The sequence below is a fragment of the Macrotis lagotis genome, chromosome 8 (assembly GCF_037893015.1).
Source record: "Macrotis lagotis isolate mMagLag1 chromosome 8, bilby.v1.9.chrom.fasta, whole genome shotgun sequence".
In the NCBI taxonomy this organism is placed as follows: Eukaryota; Metazoa; Chordata; class Mammalia; order Peramelemorphia; family Peramelidae; genus Macrotis; species Macrotis lagotis.
In genome coordinates, this window is record NC_133665.1 from 115,684,938 (window position 1) to 115,703,809 (window position 18,872).

General features: G+C 34.9%; 1 protein-coding gene across 8 annotated transcripts in view; it reads right to left on the minus strand.

Moving 5' to 3' along the window:
• TNS3 (tensin 3) overlaps nucleotides 1-18,872 on the minus strand; it is a 505,245-nt gene that overhangs the window by 81,358 nt on the left and 405,015 nt on the right. For all 8 annotated transcript variants that reach the window (XM_074198249.1, XM_074198251.1, XM_074198245.1 and 5 more), the window contains 3 exons: nucleotides 4,596-4,759; nucleotides 1,971-2,097; nucleotides 1,799-1,882 (listed from right to left, as the gene is read on the minus strand). In XM_074198249.1, coding sequence (XP_074054350.1) covers nucleotides 1,799-1,882; nucleotides 1,971-2,097; nucleotides 4,596-4,759 — 375 coding nt within the window. The remainder of the gene's footprint in view (nucleotides 1-1,798; nucleotides 1,883-1,970; nucleotides 2,098-4,595; nucleotides 4,760-18,872) is intronic.

An 18,872-nucleotide genomic window follows, 5' to 3' on the forward strand; every position in this document is an offset into this window, starting at 1 on the left:
CTCCTGTGTCGTTTTCTATAACAATTCTGGCACATGCTCAGCCAACTTCAGAAAGAAGTTTCAATAATATGAAACTCATTTCATCTTCTAGAAAACCACTATTCATTTCTGGATAGCTCTACATACTGGAAATTCTTCTTTATGCTGAACTGAAATCTGCTTCCTTATAATGTGTCTCTCCTATTAAGTCTAGTCATTTTTCTATATATTATCCTTTCACAAGTAGGAAGACAACTGTTATGTAATCCAGTTAAGAGTTCTCTTCTCCAAGTTAAAACATCTTATTTTAAAATATAATACACATATGAATTTGCTTGATGAGCACATTTATGTACCTATGCCTATATTTACAAATATAGCACTTATTCTATACTCATTGTATTACCTGTGCCCTCCCCAATTCCAATTCAGTAATTTTAGTTAGGAAATGAAATACTTGTTTGACAACTGTTATAGACAATGTAGAAATGGAGGAATTGACAGTGCTGAAACCATGAAAGGAAATAATAGTGGATAACTGATAATTGCCACTTTTAAGGGTTCATATTACTTCTCTTTCAAGAAAAAAACAAAATCTCCATTAATATTCTCACAATTACTAAGGAGAAAAATGAGGTTTTAACTTCTATTTTCAAATAACATAATAGATAAATGGAAAGAAAGCATTTATATTTGGTAGTAGAGGCTATTTTTTTTAAATTGCCAGAGTTTTTGAACTTTCTAAACATTACAATGAATCATGAAACTGTGAAGACGACATAAAGGTTAAAGGTCCTTATTCCCTAGAAATATATTTCTGAATGAATCGAAGCTTAAAAGTCACATGGGCCTAACTTGCCTGAAAAGGAGAGAATTAAGTATTTTACTTTCCAACTTTCCAACTCCATAGAGCTTTGGGGCAGGAAGGCAGTATTATCCACAAAAAGTTAAACAATTAACTATAGGTAAACTACAGGCAGATAATCTTAGTTTTACTATTTTGCAAAACATATGGAAATATTTTATATAGTACAACTCAAAAGTTCTGATATAGAAGGAAAAAATCAGAAAAAAAATTAGTAAACAAGAAGATTTTTAGGACATTAGACATTGGCAGTCATAGGTCATGGGAAATTCCAGAAAGTTTACAAAGATTAAATGAAAAATTAAATCTCTTAGAGCAGTCTATTAAACTCCAAAATACTAATACCTTTATCATTACTCTTATTCCACATAAAAATTTAAACTTAAATGACCAACTTAAACCAAAACCTGATTTGTGATACATATTGTGATCACATACACTTGACACCTGATTTTTACATAATTAATCTATACATTCCACATTCATTCAAAGCTAAAAGGCCTGAGAAATTTGATCACAAAGTGAAACAAATCATTTCAAGGTATAGTAGAAAGTATTACTAATTCAAACTTAAGTCAAAAACAATTATTAGAAACAAAAGCACTCAAAGATGATTCTTCCTATTTTTAGAAGTGCAATAGCCACTTCTAGACTGGATCCTACTGTTCATTTACATGGAAGCCTTAATCTCATGCATTTCTAAACTGGGTTAGTTGATCCCTTCAGGGCAGGAAGGGGGGGGAGGCACTTGTTCAAGGGACATGCCATATTGGTATAGGATTAATAACACTTAATAGACTTTAGCTCTACTGCAATCTCAGAACTCCCTTGTTCACACAATCCACAAACCTTAGAAGCAGGGTTTATAGACAAGTACCACCAGACCCAGAAATTAAATGATCTTTTGACTAAGACACAAACCAATACATTTTAAAGAATATTTAAAGTTCTTACCATGCCCTGTTTTATACAAATTGGTTGGACCACTCACAAGTTGCTCTGATGAACTGATCTGAGGATAATGAGAAGGAGTTTTCACTGAAAGAGAAAGAATCATAAATGACTTTTATAATTCTTATCAAAAATAGAAAAACTAATGTGCCCAAGGCTTTTGACAATTACTTACCATATGGTGTCTCTGGTGACACAGGAAAAGCTGGAGTAGGAGGGACTGATTCATTCCCATTTTTGGTTGGTGAAAATATTCCACCATCAATCACGTCAAGTTCTTGAGCATAATTGACGACCATTGTCTGAAAAAGGATTTATAGAAGCAGAAAAATAAAATGAGGTTTAATAGACAGAAGACAACAGTTCCCTCACTTCTAATATGGACTACTGGAGTCAGATGAAGATTAGAAGGACCACAGTGCAAGTCCCGATTCATTATTCTAGAAGTTAATTAACTTCATTGTATTTCATATTATTTTTTACTAACTGAAAATTAGATCTTCAAATACATATATATGAAGACATAGATACATATATATACATATATATACATATGTACACACATCCAGTGATTCCTTTATAACAATGTAGGAAGAGAAGTTAAGTTTCACATCACAATGACAGTTATTTTCTGTGAAAAACAGCTATAATTGAAATGAGAAACAACTCTCTTCCCACAGTAAGGGAATGAATAAATGAAATGTATTTATTAAGCAACTACTATGTGCAAATCAATATACAGATAGAAACAAAAGCCAGCAAGTCAGTTCCTCTCTTCCACAGAGTTTGTAGGTAATAGGGATAGAAATCACCTAGAAATCTAGGGAAAGGAAGGGGCATCTTAGTTTGGAATTTCTGTGTATGAATGAATAGATAAATAAATAAAAAATCATTCATTAAGTCCTTAAAGTTGGGAGTAAAGCTGGAAGTAAAAATCCAAAACCAAAGATAGCTTTTGCCCCGAAATAGCTTTCATTCTGAGGAAGGAAGCAATAAATAAAGGGAGTGATAGCTGTCCAGGAGGACAAGTAGGATGGAGAGTAGGACCTTAGGGAGGAATAGCCTCACATAGCCCTTTTGGGAATGATAGCAAAATTAAAATGATCACGGTTCCTGGTTCCAGAACTGAAGGTCCCTGGTTCTAGAGCTGAAGGAGAAGCAAAGAAAATACAGGATGGCTGTGGAGCAAATCTCCTGAGAGCAGAGATTTAATTTGATGAATTCCCCTTTACAAAAGTCCTCTCTTTCCTGGTGGTATGGTTATGGCTCAAGTCAAATCTAAGAGGCTTAGAAAACAGGAAATAGTGATAGAGAAAAAGGAAGAAACATACTGTCCAAGTATAAAAGAATTATTACATTTAAAAGAGTCCAAGTCTAGTTCATTGTGATACAGTAGTTGAGCTACATGTTTCCAAAGGAAGTATAATAAGAGATCTGGTTAAATACTTCTTCCAAGACCAGTAAAATGACTTTTTCGTAGTCTCATTACTTGAGTAGCATACATTCTAACTCCGAAATTGGCAGCACATGAGTTGCACACATCATTGTAGGAAGATTTTCATGATGGATTGATCTGTAAGCAACTTAAGGTGATATAAATATAGAATATGAAAATGACTGAGAGGTCATGACTGTCAATCAGGTTCAGGTACATCTTTGCCTTTGCTCTGTCATCTTGGCTCCACCTCCCACAAGTATATCTTTGACAAGACTATAGTAAGTTAGGAGGTGAAGCGGTTGGAGTATTTGATTTAGAGTCAGGAAAAACTCCATTTAAATCCTTTCTCAAAAATTTGCAAATCATGTGACCCTGGGTAGATAACTTACTTCTCTTTGCTTCAGTTTACTTACCTATAAAATGGGAACAAAAATTATAACTTTCAGGGTTCTTGTAAGGGTTGAATAAGATATATGCAAAAATGCTTAGCAAAGTGGTTGGCTTGTAGAAGGTGATATAGATATACATGTACATATATGTATCTGGGATAAGATATATATTATATATAATATAAATATATATGTATATGTATGTATTTGTAAATCCTTTCCCATTCCCCTTGTTAGAGATTATGAGAGTGTTAGGTTGGAAGTTGGCTGAACAAGAAGTCATGTCTAAATGAAGATCCTCTATCACTTGAAAAAATAATAAGAAATATACCAAATAAATTCAGAAACAAAAAAATGAAGATCGAAAATAATTTATCACAAATAAATTTTTTTTAAAAAGTCAGCAGAGAACTTGTGAATAAATTTTCAACAACACAAAGATTTGTCAACATGATGAATGAATATTATGGAATAAAAAAGTAATAGAAAAAACCCAGAAGTATACTTAAAGGGGAGTAACAGGAAGATACCTGAAAAAAAATCATAACGGAACATTCAAAATCATCTCTGGTAGGTATTAGAAAACCAATAAAACAAAACAAAAAAGCCCAAAAAACAAATGAGGATATAAATTAAGCCATAAATTAGTTCTTTCAAAAACTGGAAATGACAGAGAAAGAACAGGTTAAAATACGATGGCGAATTTTTATAAAATTATATTTTTTCAGAAATAAACCTAAGCATATTTAGAGTACAAAATGATGATATGAAGAAAAAAGGAATACTAGAAGTTATTATTACTTATGTAGTCAAAAGTCAAGTTAAACTTCCAAAAGGGATATAAAGAAAGGGTGGAAATTAAATCTTTTTTATCTCTAGAAATCTAGGTCTGTAAGAGAATGAATTAGGAGTTTGTAAAATGATTCTAAATCTTTTGAGGAAAGGTGTAATAAAAATAGAAAGTTCTATCTACCTCTTTGGTTTCTCCTGAATTAATAAAGGATCCCAAAGTTGGAACTGGATCTATAGTAGTAGTTTTTATCCATCCACATCCAGTAAAAGATGACTGCCCAGAACTGCTGTTGTCATACTGGCCAAGGCTTAATTTCCTCATTCTCCCTCCAGATGAATCATCTCCTACAAAACAGACATTATTGAAGAGAATAAGAATACAAAATAATACAAAAAGAATACAAAAGAATACTCAGATATTTTCCCCTAAAAATGGCCTAGTAAAAAAAAATAATCCTCCTTTGAAACTGACTGTTTTATTTCTTTGCAAAATTAGTTGTACAAAAATGTAGTATAGAATTAATTCTATAAAGTAATTTAGTCTGATAGCTTCCTTGGTATCATGATTCCATCATCTTTAGAAATAATATTACAAATACCAATTATACTATACTAAAATGTACTATAAAGAACATATGAGGAAAGATGGCATCTGCATCCAAAGAACTAATAAATATATGTACAAAAATAAGCTATATATATGTGTATACACACAAATACATATGCTTATTTGTGTTTAATGGTAGCCAGCTCTAAAGTGGGGGGATGGGGAGAGAAGGAACAAAAAGGAGGGGAAAAAGAAATTTACCTTAAAAGTTTATTATATATTTAAAAGGATGGCAAGTTGTACATAATAGTTTTACAGTTTCATGCGCAATTATTTTTTTATTATACATGTTATGAAGATTATTGCTTTAGCCCATAAAAATTAAGAAAATAGTTTTTAGAAAAGAATGCATATAGCTCTATGTGTTTAAGTAGGTCTACATGTTTTAAGATTGGAAAGTAAGCCTGTATCAATCAATAGAAATATTTACTAAATTTCTCTCCATATTCCATCTTGCTAGAATTCTTATAAAAATCATTCATCAATATGAAAATCAAATGTAGATATGTTCTACATACAGCATCCTGCTCTGCCCCATACCCAGGACTAGAATTTTCAGAAATCAAAAAGGTTATTTTTAGAGGAAAAGGCAGTAAGCGGAATTGGTACAATGGACTGAACATTGAATTCAGAATGAAGACTACTTAAATTCAAATCTGCCTCTGTGACTTCGGGTGAGTCATTTAACCTCTGTCTGATTTAGTTTCCTCACTTATAAAAATGTTTTGATAACAGATCTTATATCAAAGAGTTGTTGAGAGGATCAGATGAGATACTTGTTAAGTGCTTTGTAACTCCAAAAAAACTATATAAATTATTAGCAATCTAGTAGTAATAGTAGTAACAGCAGCAATAGTAGTAATAGTAGTAGTAGTAGTAGTAGTAGTAGTAGTAGTAGTAGTAGTAGTAGTAGTAGTAGTAGTAGTAACTCATTTATAAAATAACTTTTGGCTTTTAAAGAACATTTCCTCACAATAGATGTAGAAACGTAGGGCATAAGCTTAGAGACTTATAATAAGGAAAGTTATATAATAAATATAAATATTTATTGTATAGAAAAAATGATGCTAAATGAGGTGATGAGATATCACACAGCACACTAATGATGACTAGGATGTCTAGTTTACAAATAAGGAAACTGAGACTTAGGCCGTGATCAGTGACATGGTTATGGCTAACTACTAAGAAATATTGGAAGTGGAGAGTTGGATTAAGGACTCTCACTAAAAATCAGTTCTCCTTTGACTCAAGTACATTATATCTCAATATAAATAAGAGGGTTGTGTCAAATAACCTTTTCTGACTTATGACCTTACTTGTCATATACCATACATACCATAGTTGTCACATGCTGTTAAAATAATATCTAAATTTCAATTTCTGAAATTATCAAAAAAATTGAATAATTCCCTTGCCTTATTATTTTGGTTTCTCTAAATATTTTTAAGTGGTATCACACTTGCTGAAACTTAAAGTAAGATCATATGTGGAAAAATCTCAAATAAACTGGGACCTGAAGCACAAAACCTGGATCTTATCTCTCATATTCTAAAAACATACTTTCATCAAAGTTTAGGACATCTTAAACAAGTGAAACTTATGAAATGGCTAAATGTCTGAGCAATGGACTAGGTAGTAGCTAAGTGGGAAAAGATCATCTCAGAGCACAGGGTGGAAGGCAGAAGTTTATGTTCTAAAGTTAAGATAAAGTGAATACAAATAAAACCGGCAGGGATTTCTCTAAATAGAAAGGGGTGGGTCCCAGGGTGGGGAGGAACAATGGAATTCTTCCTAAAGCTTTTCCTGTGTAGCTTTTCTGTTTGTTGGCAAAATTCATGGCATTGCATCCTTGGGTTCTTCTGAAAGTGAGAAGTTAGAACAGAAGATCTGAGAGGAAATAAGGCAGAGAAAGAAGGCAACAGAGCGAGAACTGCACTAAACCATGGAAGAAAACGTAGCAGGCTAATCAGATGACAAGCAAGTCCTAAGATCTATATGTCATTGAAGGTATGAGGCAAGGTGGGAAAGAACCTACAAGGGAAAAGGACCCACATATACAAAAAATTTTATAGCAGCACTTAGTGTTGTTGTTGTGGCAGTGAAGATATGGAAACAAAGGGGTCCCCACAGATTGTGGGAAAATGAATAAATTATGGTATATATTTGTAATGTTATATTATCATGCCATATAGAAACTTGAGTTATATGAACTGATATATCAAGGAGTAAATTGAAACAATTATGCAGTGACAGCCCCATTGGAAAGTGTTTTAAAACTTTGGTTATTGCAATGATTAATCAATCACAAGACTCCAGGAGATGGATTGTGAATGGTGCTTCTCACCTAATGGCATAAAGGTATAAAATGACATATTTTTCAGGTATGGTAAATGTGTAGATTTGCTTTGCTTGACTATACATTAGGAGAATGATTTTTTTTTTCTGGGTGGGGAGAAGTAATAGGGAAATGATGCCAAAAAATAAAGAGTGCCAGTGAAACAAAAAATACACAGAAGAAAACGAAGTTAAGGAGGCACAGATAATGAAGCAATTTTGTTATTATCACCTAATTTTTATTAGATGTTTTTAAAAAAGTTTTATGTAATAGATATTACCAGTATTCTTCAAAATGATGCTTAAACTATTTCATATTAAATGCAAATGACTAATCATGGCTTTATGCATTACATTCTTTTTTTCCAATAGCATTTAATAGGCAAGAATGCTTATTTAACTCAAAGGAATAGATTTTTGATGGAGAAATTTCAAGTAATAGAAGCAAAGTTTTGCAGTAAGAATAGAATAAAATAAAATAAAATGAAATAAAATTTGGGAAAGGGATCCTTCCATAATTTTTTATGATCACTCTTCCAAAACAAACTTTTTAGCACCAAATCCACCTTTTCTCAGACCTTTTTTCTAGTCTGTTTCTCAAGATATTTCTCAGCTCATACTAGTCCTTTTTAATGTGTGCTATGGAGCCAAAATGTCCCTGATATGGCTGATATAATTATGATATTGATGATGATAAGACTATCTGCAGTATTGCTGTCTCTTTTATATCTCATTTTATTGGTTCTCTTATTTAAATTGCAGCATTCCTGAAAAAGGAAAACTCTTTGTCAAGTTCATTTCAAATAACCAGAAATGGCCTTACCCTGGGATTTGACAAGAATGAATAAAACAATAAAAAAGTATTATTTTCAGATTTCAATCTGTCAAAAAAAAAGCAAATGGTTATTCTCAGTTTCATCTCACATCAAGTCTAAAATTGGTGGCAAAAACAATGTGTTATATCTGATTCAACAATAATTTGGAATAATAATCAAAGAAAAAGAGGTTCAGACCACTTTATGAGTCCCAAGAGCCTTGAAGCATCAATCCTGTAAGACTACATCTACAATTTGAGGCTACTTTTTCCTATTCTAAAGCTAGGTACCAATGATGAGGAGGGGATAAATCAAAGAAATGAGACATCATAGATAGAAAAATGAGAGTCCCTCCAGAAGTCTTCTAGTCTAATCCCTTCATTTTACAGATGAGGAAACAGGACCAGAGAAGTTATGAAACCTGCCCAACATCTCACAGCTTATAAGAGGCATAGCCAAGATCTGAATTCAGTTCCTATGATTTCAAGTTCAGCACTATTGCCATTGCACCATAATCAAATCAATTCTATTAGCTGTTCCTAGAAATGTTGTGGCCAATCTACTTTTCTTTAATTGCACTCACCATTTCTATAATTCTTCAAACCAAAACACCCATCTTTGGTTATTATTCTCTTATATGTATTATTTCTCTCTTAATCCCTATAGAATATAAATTACCTGAGGGTAGGGGCTATTTCCCCTGTCTTGCATAATGTATGGTACATATTAAGCCCATAATAAATGTGTTTTCTTTTGTTCAACCCTTCATTCACTCATCCTATTTCCTCTAATGTCAGAAGTGTTCTCTGAGAAAGATAAAAAGGACCTTAATTCCAAAATAATTTCAGTAGTACTTTTGCAAATACTCAGAAACAAAGTGGGTACCCATCAGCTGAGGAAAACCTAAACAAACTATAGCATATCAATGTAATGAACTGTGATTGTTTCATAAAAAATGAGAAATATGAAGGAATTGTAGAAAGTTGGGGAAACCTGTATGAATTGATGCAGTTACCCAAGCAAAACCGATAAAAATTACAACAAAGCAAACAAAAGCTTAATTATAACAATCAATTTTGGCCCCAAAGAAAAGATGATGAAATACCATATACTATTTTACTCCCTGAGGTTGAGAAATAGCAGATTACAGAGTAGGAATAGATGTAGTTGTTTTATTAACTGCTTTCAATTGCAAAGTGTATTGGTACATGATGTTAAAAATTTTCAAGAAATCATTTTCTAAGCACATGGTATTCCCCCCAATTACCAATATGAGGAATCCCTTAGAATAGCACATACTTTCACTGATAATTATTTACTTCAGAATTCATACAAGTGATCAGTATATAAATTCTTTATTTTTTGCAAGGTAATGGGGTTAAGTGATTTGCCCAAGGTCACATAGCTAAGTAAGTATTGAGTAACTGAGATCACATCTGAACTCGGGTTCTCCTGACTTCAGGGTTGGTGCTCTATCCACTGCATCAGCTAGCTTGCCCCTCCCCATAAATTCTTTGACTATTAACTTTGTTTTTAATAATTCCCAATCCTAAAATTAATTTTTTTGGCCTTTCAACTTGATTGATAATAATAGACTTGAGATATTTAGGGAATTTGGTGAAGGCATATCAAACTATTTCATTTACTTGCAATACATAACCAAGAGCTATCACATTATTCCATCACTAATAGGATCATTTGTTTCTCTCACTGGAAATCTTTAAATACAGGCAGATGAACCTCTGGTCAGCTTGGTGAATAGCAAATTTCTAGTTCAGATAGCCACCTTGAGAATCTATCTCTGAGAACTAAAGTAACATTTTGGGGGGTAGCTTTATTTAAGGGGATAACACAGTCTTAGAATCAGAATGAAGCTTGGAAAATGACTAGTCCAATTTCCTTAACCTACAGATGAGTAAATTGGAACTCAGAGATGTGAGGTGGCTTGTCTGAGGACATAGGGCTAGTCTTTCACATCTGGCGTTTGAACTCATGAATTCTGACTTATTCCTGTGATCTAAAACAGAGAGTAAAAGAAGAATTGTTCCCTTTCTACCATCATAGTCATTGATGAAAACTCTTAAGGATTCCTGGCCTGAGAACATTGTTGATGTACTAGGTGTGTGCCAGAATTGATACAGTCCAGTCATCAATCTAACCAAAGATGTTCACAGTCAACAAAATGGTCTAGATGACACTTCTTATTGATAGACATGTATTAAAGCCTGACTACAATGCATCTAGATTATAATTCCAAATTGTTTTATAACCATAAGACCTGGAATTTTGTTACCTAAACTGTGTTTATTCAACATATTAGGTCTTTAATACAGATGAGATTGCATATATTTGGTATATAATATCTCAGCCTTTTTTTTTCTTTTCTTTTCTTTTTTTTTTCTTTTTGAAATCTAGGGATGGGGAGAGAAGTCACTGAAGAAAAAAAAATGAAGAGGTGCTTTATTCATTACGCCACCTAGCCGCCTCTTCAAAAGCTTTTTAAATTAATGTAATCAAAATTATTGAAGATGGCGACAAGAAGGGATCGAGTCTTAGGAGCTCTCTGATAAAATTTATAAACTAAGGACTCTAATTAAACTTTCGAGACAGAACCCACAAAGGGACCCAGTGAGGCAGTTCTCCTACTCAAGGTAACCTGGAAAAGAGCAGAAAGGCTCTGCTCCCCTGGGTTGGAGAAGCGGCCTGCCAGAGTGGCGGCCAGTCAAAGCCAAAGAACTTCAGCCTCCTGGAGGCAGCCTCAGGGCGCTGAGAGCCGTGGCTCACAGCAGCAGGGGAATCCCCTGAGTTGCACTCCGAGGAGCACCAGACACAAAGTGAGGGAACAGCGGAGGAACTCTGCCAGAGTGAGCACATGGAGCCCAGCCCTCAGGGCACACAGCCAGCAGCATGGTCTTTCTGCAGCCCAGAGCCAGAAACAGAAGCAGGCAGAGCTGGTAAGCAGGAGCCCCCAGGGCATGAGCCCATTGAGCTGAGGGAGGGGAGTGAAGAGAGAGAGAGACTGCAGAGCTCTGTCCTCTGCCCCTGGAACAGGACTCTGGGGCTCTGACCACATTCAGATCCTAATCGCAGTCTAGGCCCCCCATAGAACAACAGGACCCCCCCACCTCAGCCCCATGGCAGAGAGGGGGGCGCTTATGGCCATTCATAGACCAGGAGGGAGGACAGAGCCTCACATACTGGGACCCTTGTGGGAGTGTCCCAAAAGCTCAGGAAGCACCCCCAAACCAGGCCCAGGCTGGGAAAATGAGCAAGCAGAGAAATAAGAGGAAGACCATTGAGAAATATTTTGCAAATGAGCCCAAGAAGGATCAAAATACTCAGTCTGAAGATGAGGAAGCACAAGGTCCTGCATCTAAAGACTCCAAGAAAAACAGAAATTGGGCTCAGGCTATGAAAGAGCTCAAAAAAGACTTTGAAAATCAAATGAGAGAGTTAGAAGAAAAACTGGCAAAAGAAAGGAGAGAGATGCAGGAAAAACATGAAAATGAAGTCAGCAGCTTAGTCAAGGAGATCCAAAAAAATGCTGAAGAAAATAGCATGCTAAAAACCAGCTTAGGTCAAATGGATAAAACAGTTCAAAAAGTTATTGAGGAGAAGAATGCTTTAAAAAGCAAAATTGGCCAGATGCAAAAAGAGATAAGAAAACTCTCTGAGGAAAACAAATCCTTTAGACAAAGAATAGAATTCAGGGAGATTGATGAATTTACCAGAAATCAGGAATCAATACTTCAAAACCAAAAAAAATGAAAAATTAGAAGAAAATGTGAAATATCTCATTGAAAAAAACAACTGATATGGAAAACAGACTTAGGAAAGATAATTTAAATATTATTGGAATACCTGAAAGTCATGATCAGGAAAAGAGCCTTGACATCATTTTCAAAGAATTACTACAGGAAAATTGCCCTGATATTCTAGAAGCAGAGGGCAAAATAGAAATGGAGAGAACCCACCGATCCCCCTGAGAAAGAGATCCTAAAAAAACCCAACCCCTAGGAATATTATAGCCAAGTTCCAGAACTCCCAAGTCAAAGAGAAAATATTACAAGCAGCCAGAAGGACACAGTTCAAATATCGTGGAGCTGCAGTCAGGATCACACAGGACTTAGCAGCAACTACATTGGAAGCTCATAGGGCTTGGAATACAATATACCAGAAGGCAAAAGAGCTTAGAATGCAGCAAAGAATGAACCACCCAGAAAGGCTGAATGTCCTCTTCCAGGGAAAAAGATGGACTTTCAAAGAACCAGGGGAATTTCAAATGTTCCTTTTGGAATGGCCAGAGCTGAACAGAAGGTTTGATCTTCAGATACGGGACTCAGGTGAAGCATGGAGATTGGAGGAGAGGGGGGGAAATATGAGGGACTTAATGAGGATGAACTGCATGTATTCCTGCATAGAAAAATGACACTGATAATACTCATATGAACCTTCTCAGTTAATAGAGCAGGTAGCAAGAGCTTTTATAGTTGAAGCACAGGAGAAAGCTGAATTCGAAGATAAAATATGGTGTAAAAATGGAGTAGAAAAAAGGGAAATGGAATGGGAGAAAGAAAAAGGAGAGGGGGAATAGTCCAAGATATTTCACCTAAGATTTTTTTTTATTACAATGAGCTATTGCAATGATATGGAAGTGGGGAGGCAAGGGGGAATGAGGGAACCTTTGCTCTCATCAGAGATGGCTAGGAGAGGAAACAGCATATATACTCAATGGGGTATAGACATCTGGAGTAAGAAGGAGCAGGGAGCAGGGGGAAGGGGTGGGGATGTGAATAAAGGAGGAGAGGAGGGACCATGGGGGGAGAGTGGCCAGATATAACACATTTTCTTTTTTACTTCTTGCAAGGGGCTGGGATTGGAAGGCCTGCCCAGGACCATAGGGCCAGGTGGATGCTGGGCCTAAGGGGTTGTATGGGGGCTCAGGGCTTCTTGGCCCCAGGACCAGGGATCTGTCTGCTGTGCCACTCAGCAACCCTACAGCAGAGTCAGAGTGAAAGGAGAGAGAAAATATAGTATATGGTAGGGGAAAAATAAGAAAGGAGGGAGTTGCGATCAGCAATGGCAATGGTGGAAAAATATGGAAATAACTTTTGTGATGGACTTATCATAAAGAATGTGATCCACCCATGACAGAGTTGTTGGTGTTGGAACAAAGACTGAAGCACATTTTTTGTTATTATTATTTGGGGGAGGGTGCAGGGCAAGTGGGGCTGGGTGGCCTGCCTGGGGGCCACATAGCAGGGTGATCTTTGGGTGTCTGGGGCAGGATTTGGACCCAGGTGCTCCTGGCTCAAGGGCCAATGCTCTGTCTGCCACCCAGCCACCCCTACTATTATTAATATTTTATTTTATTTTGGGTCTTTCTTTTCCCTTCTTTTTGGTTTTTGCAGGGCAGTGGGGATCGGGTGGCTTGCATGTCACATGGCTGGGTGATTGTTGGGTTACGAGGCTGGATATGGACTCGGGTGCTCGTGTCTCCAGGGCTAGTGCTTCATCCATTGCGCCACCTGGCCATACTTACAATTATTACTATTATTTTTTTTAATTTTAATTTTTTTTCTCTCCCCTTTACTTTTTTCACCCAAGGAAGTCTATCTATATTCATGGGAAGCAGGGGTATTTTGTTTACTTGCAAACAAGAATATTTTATTAATGTAAAAAAACATTTGTACAAAATGAGAATAAAAAATAAATTAAAAAAAAGAATGTTTTTGGTTGCACAATGTAACATGCTTAATGAATAAATTTACAATTATTAAATGTATAATGCTTAATAAACTTAATAAAGTTTATTAAGTGGAAAAAAAGAAATTAATGTAATAAAAAAAAGAAAAAGAAAAAAGAATGAAAATGAATGAATTTCCTGAGATAGAACTAGAGGCAGACATTGTGAATTACCATGAGGGATTACTTTTCAGGGACTTTCTTTCCTTGTCCACTTCAGTTGCTGTTTATTTCCTTGTCTTGTTTATATATTTGTCCAACAATCCTAATGGTCCCCCATTTACATGTTTACTTTTTCAAAGAAATCTTTTGCAAACTACTGGAATGTTTCCTCTGTTTCCCCTGTTTGGGTGTTTATTCTTTAGAATAAACATGAGAACAATCTACCAAACCTAATTGTGAGTAGACCTATATATCTGGTTATGTTCCAAAAAGAAAGATCACGATTAGGAATAAAAGATGTTTGTCTTTGTATCTTTCTCTTTTGTCTACATAGTTACATACATATAAATATATATACACATACATATATATATATATATATGAAACATGTTCTCATTAGATTACATAAGATCACCCACACTTTTCAATCTATACCCATTGCCTTTAAGTTTCTCTCTCTCTCCCTGTTCTCTGCCTCACACACATATATATAAAAACATATTGGCTTTATATAAATATATGAGAGTTTGTATAACATTTTGCATTCTCTTCAATCCTCAGATTTTATATATATGTATATGCCTGTCAAACATATACACAGTTTTACAATTTCTTCCTTTAATGATATTGAGGTATATTCAAAGGGTCATAGGATCCAAGATCTAGGGCTGAAAGGGATCTTGCCAACCACCTATTTTAATATTCTTGATTTTAAAGATGAGGAAACTGAAGTTAAGTTCTTTGGCAAAAGTCGTCTAGCTGGAAGAACACCCTGATGTCCATATCTGATCAAGAATCCATTTTTCTGTCATATCAGATCTGTTCATCCAGTCTTAAAGAATCCGGTATTAAAATCCTCTGAAAAGGGAAATTCAGTAGTAAAACAGTGTAAAAGTCAAATAGAATCAGAATTCTGTGGGCCATATATTGACTCAGAAAACCATAAATCAACAATATCTATATCATATTATATTTGGTTTTTTTTTTGCTAAACATTTCCCAATTACATTTTAATCTGTTTTGGTAGTTTGGCCACTTTATTGCCTACAGATGGGATTATCTTTCTTTGTAAATCCCAAAGTACCCTGTGCTTTTCTTAAGCATTTGTGGTTTTATAATGTAGTAATGTTTAGCCATATATTATTTTAGTCTCCACTACTAATCCAATAGTTCTTTGGTAGTAGGAAGGAATGTGCAGAGATTCTAACTTTTTTTCTTTTTCTATCTATCTTCCAGATGCTTGGACAGTGTCAACATTAGATGAATGTTTGTTTTATATCTCTCTAAAAATAGTTTGACCTTCATCATTAAGATTTTTTGTTTGTTTTTTTTTGGTGAAAAAATAATTCCAAAGATTATTAGAATTCTATTTTCAATACCAAAACTCCATCATTGGAAGCCTCTTCTATATGACAATAGGAGGCTAATCTCTGACCCTTAAGAGGTCAAGATATACTTGTAGGAGGGGTATGAGTATAAGAAAAAAAAAACTTCCCCAATGAGAACATTTCTATATTGATAATGAAACTCACAAACATTTGCTAAAGATAAGATGATATTATCATGGAACTGGGTGTGTTATATGATGCAATGGAAAGAAGACTTAGTTTAGGAGTCCCACTTCAAGTTCTGACTGCCCCTTAATATGCTGAATAATGTTTGACAAGTCACTCCTTTGTGACTCAGTTTTCTCATCTGTAAAATGATAGGGTTAGAATTAATAATAAAGGCCCCTCCAGGCTCTGGCATTCTATGAATATATAAGTCTGTGGATTTTGTTTTATTTTGTTTTATCTCTTACAGGTCCCAGGTACATGAAAACCTGACCTTTGGCAAAGTGGGGTGGAATTGAATCAAACGTGAAAGATAAGCCCAAGGCTTTATAATAGGCAGACCACAATTTTTTATTAAATCACACAGTAATCTTCAAAAAAGGAAATTAAACTCTTCTCTATGTTCTACACATATTTTTAAAAAAAACTTTTAAAATTAAAGTGACAATTAATTTTAATTGCTTGATTAAATAACCAAAGCTAGATTAAATGCTTAAGAAATGGAACAAATGAGAAAAAGCACATAGTTTCATACAATGGGGAAAATATTTTTCGAGATGACTGCTCAGACAGTTATGAAAATGGTGTAAAAGCTATGAAGACTTGGATTCTGGGAGGGAAGGTAACAGTATCTCTTTGTAGTCTCCTTAAAGCATTGTTAGGTGTCTCCACTTTGGACAAACCACAAAATAAATTAGCCTATTAACAATGTCCCACTTCCTTGGTCTAAGACAAATGTTTGTTCAAGAGTATTAATGAAAGTTAAAAAAATAACCAAACAAACCAACTTTTAATTTATTTGTTTCAACTGTATCAAAAACCTACTGGAAATACCTTCTTAGCAGCTTTCATTAAAAACAGCAGTTCTCAAGTATATGTGCTAATCATTTAGGATCATTAGGATTTAATTTGGCTTTGAATTGCCAGCTCAGGGGTTTGGAAAACAATTTGCTTTCATAAAAAGACATTTCATGTAAAGTAGTTTATTGTCCCTGAGGACAAACTCATTTCAAGGGGGACAATGAGATCCAATAGTGTAATGTTTGATTAGAAGATACAGATAAAAACTTATTGAGCTATATATACGAGTAATTCCCACATAAGAATCAGTAAACAGACAATGAATGACCAGTTGTGGTTCTAACTTTCTCACTAAAACCACATCGAAAGGAATGCCATCAAATGGTACCAACATCTTAAAAATACCAGTTTAATTTGTAATGAAACTTGTTTTATGTAAGAGGGTTGAGTGACTAATTATGTGTTCAGATGATGTAATGGAGAGTACTAGACCTGACAGAAAGAAGAACAGAATTCAAATATGGAATTCAAATCCAGTCTCAGACACTTTAATAAGGTACATCATTTAATCTAGATGTCTCAGTTTCCTCATCTGTAAAATATTGATAATAACTGCATCTACTGCCTAGGTGGTAGGTAGATAAAATGAGACAATATTTGCAAAATTCTTGCAAAGCAAAGCACTTTAAGCAGGCTAGATATTATGCTAGTTATATGGTGGAAAGAACACTCGACCTCAAGTCAGCTCAGGTTCAAATCCCTGAGAGTTTGTTCACTTTCTATCTTTTTGACCTTGGATAAGCTACTTATCTTGACTTCTTTGGGCCTCAGAGGTTTCCTCCTGCAAAAATAATCCAACTGGGTAATTTCTAAGTTTATACTAGCTTTAAATGCTAGGCAATTTTCTTCAAAAAGTTATCTTTATTTTTCCTTACCCTTTAAAATTAGAATTAATACCCCCGTTAAATGGTTCAAAAAACTCCCTCACATTCCTTCCTAACTGAAGCAACAAATAAATAATCATTAACATGTTTCATAGTTGGCTTGAAGTCTACTGGATTAAGCTCATAAATCTATCTATCTTGAAAGAAACAATGGAAAAGAGGGAAAGAATATTACTCTGAGTCCAAGCTCTAAATTATTTAATTCTGTTAAATTGTTTACATTTGCAATCTGGGGAATATGCTTCTAACCCACTTGTGTTTATAGGGGAGATTCTTTGACACCTTCTCACTTGGAGGCAGAACAGTTTTTGATGGAGGATATCCAGGCTTCTATCCTCAGAGAAGAAGTTTGCTAAGATTAGATGATGACCATCCTACAGCTGCAAATGAAAAAGCCCAGAAAGGTGAGAAAGATCAAATTCTCCTATGTACAGAAGGATCTCACATTGTTGAGCACTAGAAAAATGGGAATAGGGAAGAAGAGAAAAAAATACCCTAATCCTAAGTCATGACAGATAGATCCAAGTTTCAAAAACACTATAAAACAATCACAGGTTGTTAACAACAGACTCTCTGGAATGTCTTCCTGTCTTAGTGGGTCCTCACTGTTATATTTCTCCAACATGAATTCATTATCTCATTTCACCACAAACTATATACAAATTCTTCTTTCTTTAGAAATTTTCATGGTACTCTTCCTCTCCCTATTTTCGTTGAGGATATGTTTTAATACTTCAGAGAGAGAGAGAAGGAAACAGAGAGATAGAGGTAGAGACAAAGACAGAGAGACAGAAAGGCAGACAGAGACAGAGATACAGACACAAGACAGAGATGGATAATGAGAGAAAAAGACATAGAGACAATTTGCTAAAAATTTTAAAGTTTTCTCTTCTCTCTTCATCTCACCTCACTCAGATTCCTCCTTCGACACATTCTCTCATGAAGAAATGACCCATCTCCTTGCTCAGGAAAATGCCTCTACAACCTCTTAATCCTTCACTGAAGTGGTTTTCCATTTCCTTCTCCAGATCATTTTACAGATGAAGAAACTATGGCAAATGTGGTTAAGTGATTTGTTCAGGATCATTTGGCTAGTGAGCATCTGAAGCCTGATTTTAACTCAATTAGAGGAATCTTTCTTACTGCACACCCAGCATTCTATCTACTTAGCTGCACTGTATATTTATAGACAAGACTTACAGGTTGCTATCCATCAGCATTCATATTTGATATAAATACTGCATGTGGACAACCAATACAGACTAGAAATGAATAGTAGGAAGAGCTGCTTTTGTGAAAGTAAGTTGTTTTATGAATGCAATATTCTACTGGTGTTGTTATATGAAAATGAAAGAGACTTAAATGGTAATCAAAGAATTTTGTTTTAATTTTAATACAGAAGGTAAGGGACAGATGTTCCCCCAATAAGATGAATTCCTCCCTTTTCTCAAGAAGCCTTTTCCAAGGTGGTAAGGGAAAGGTTGGGAGGAGAGTTCC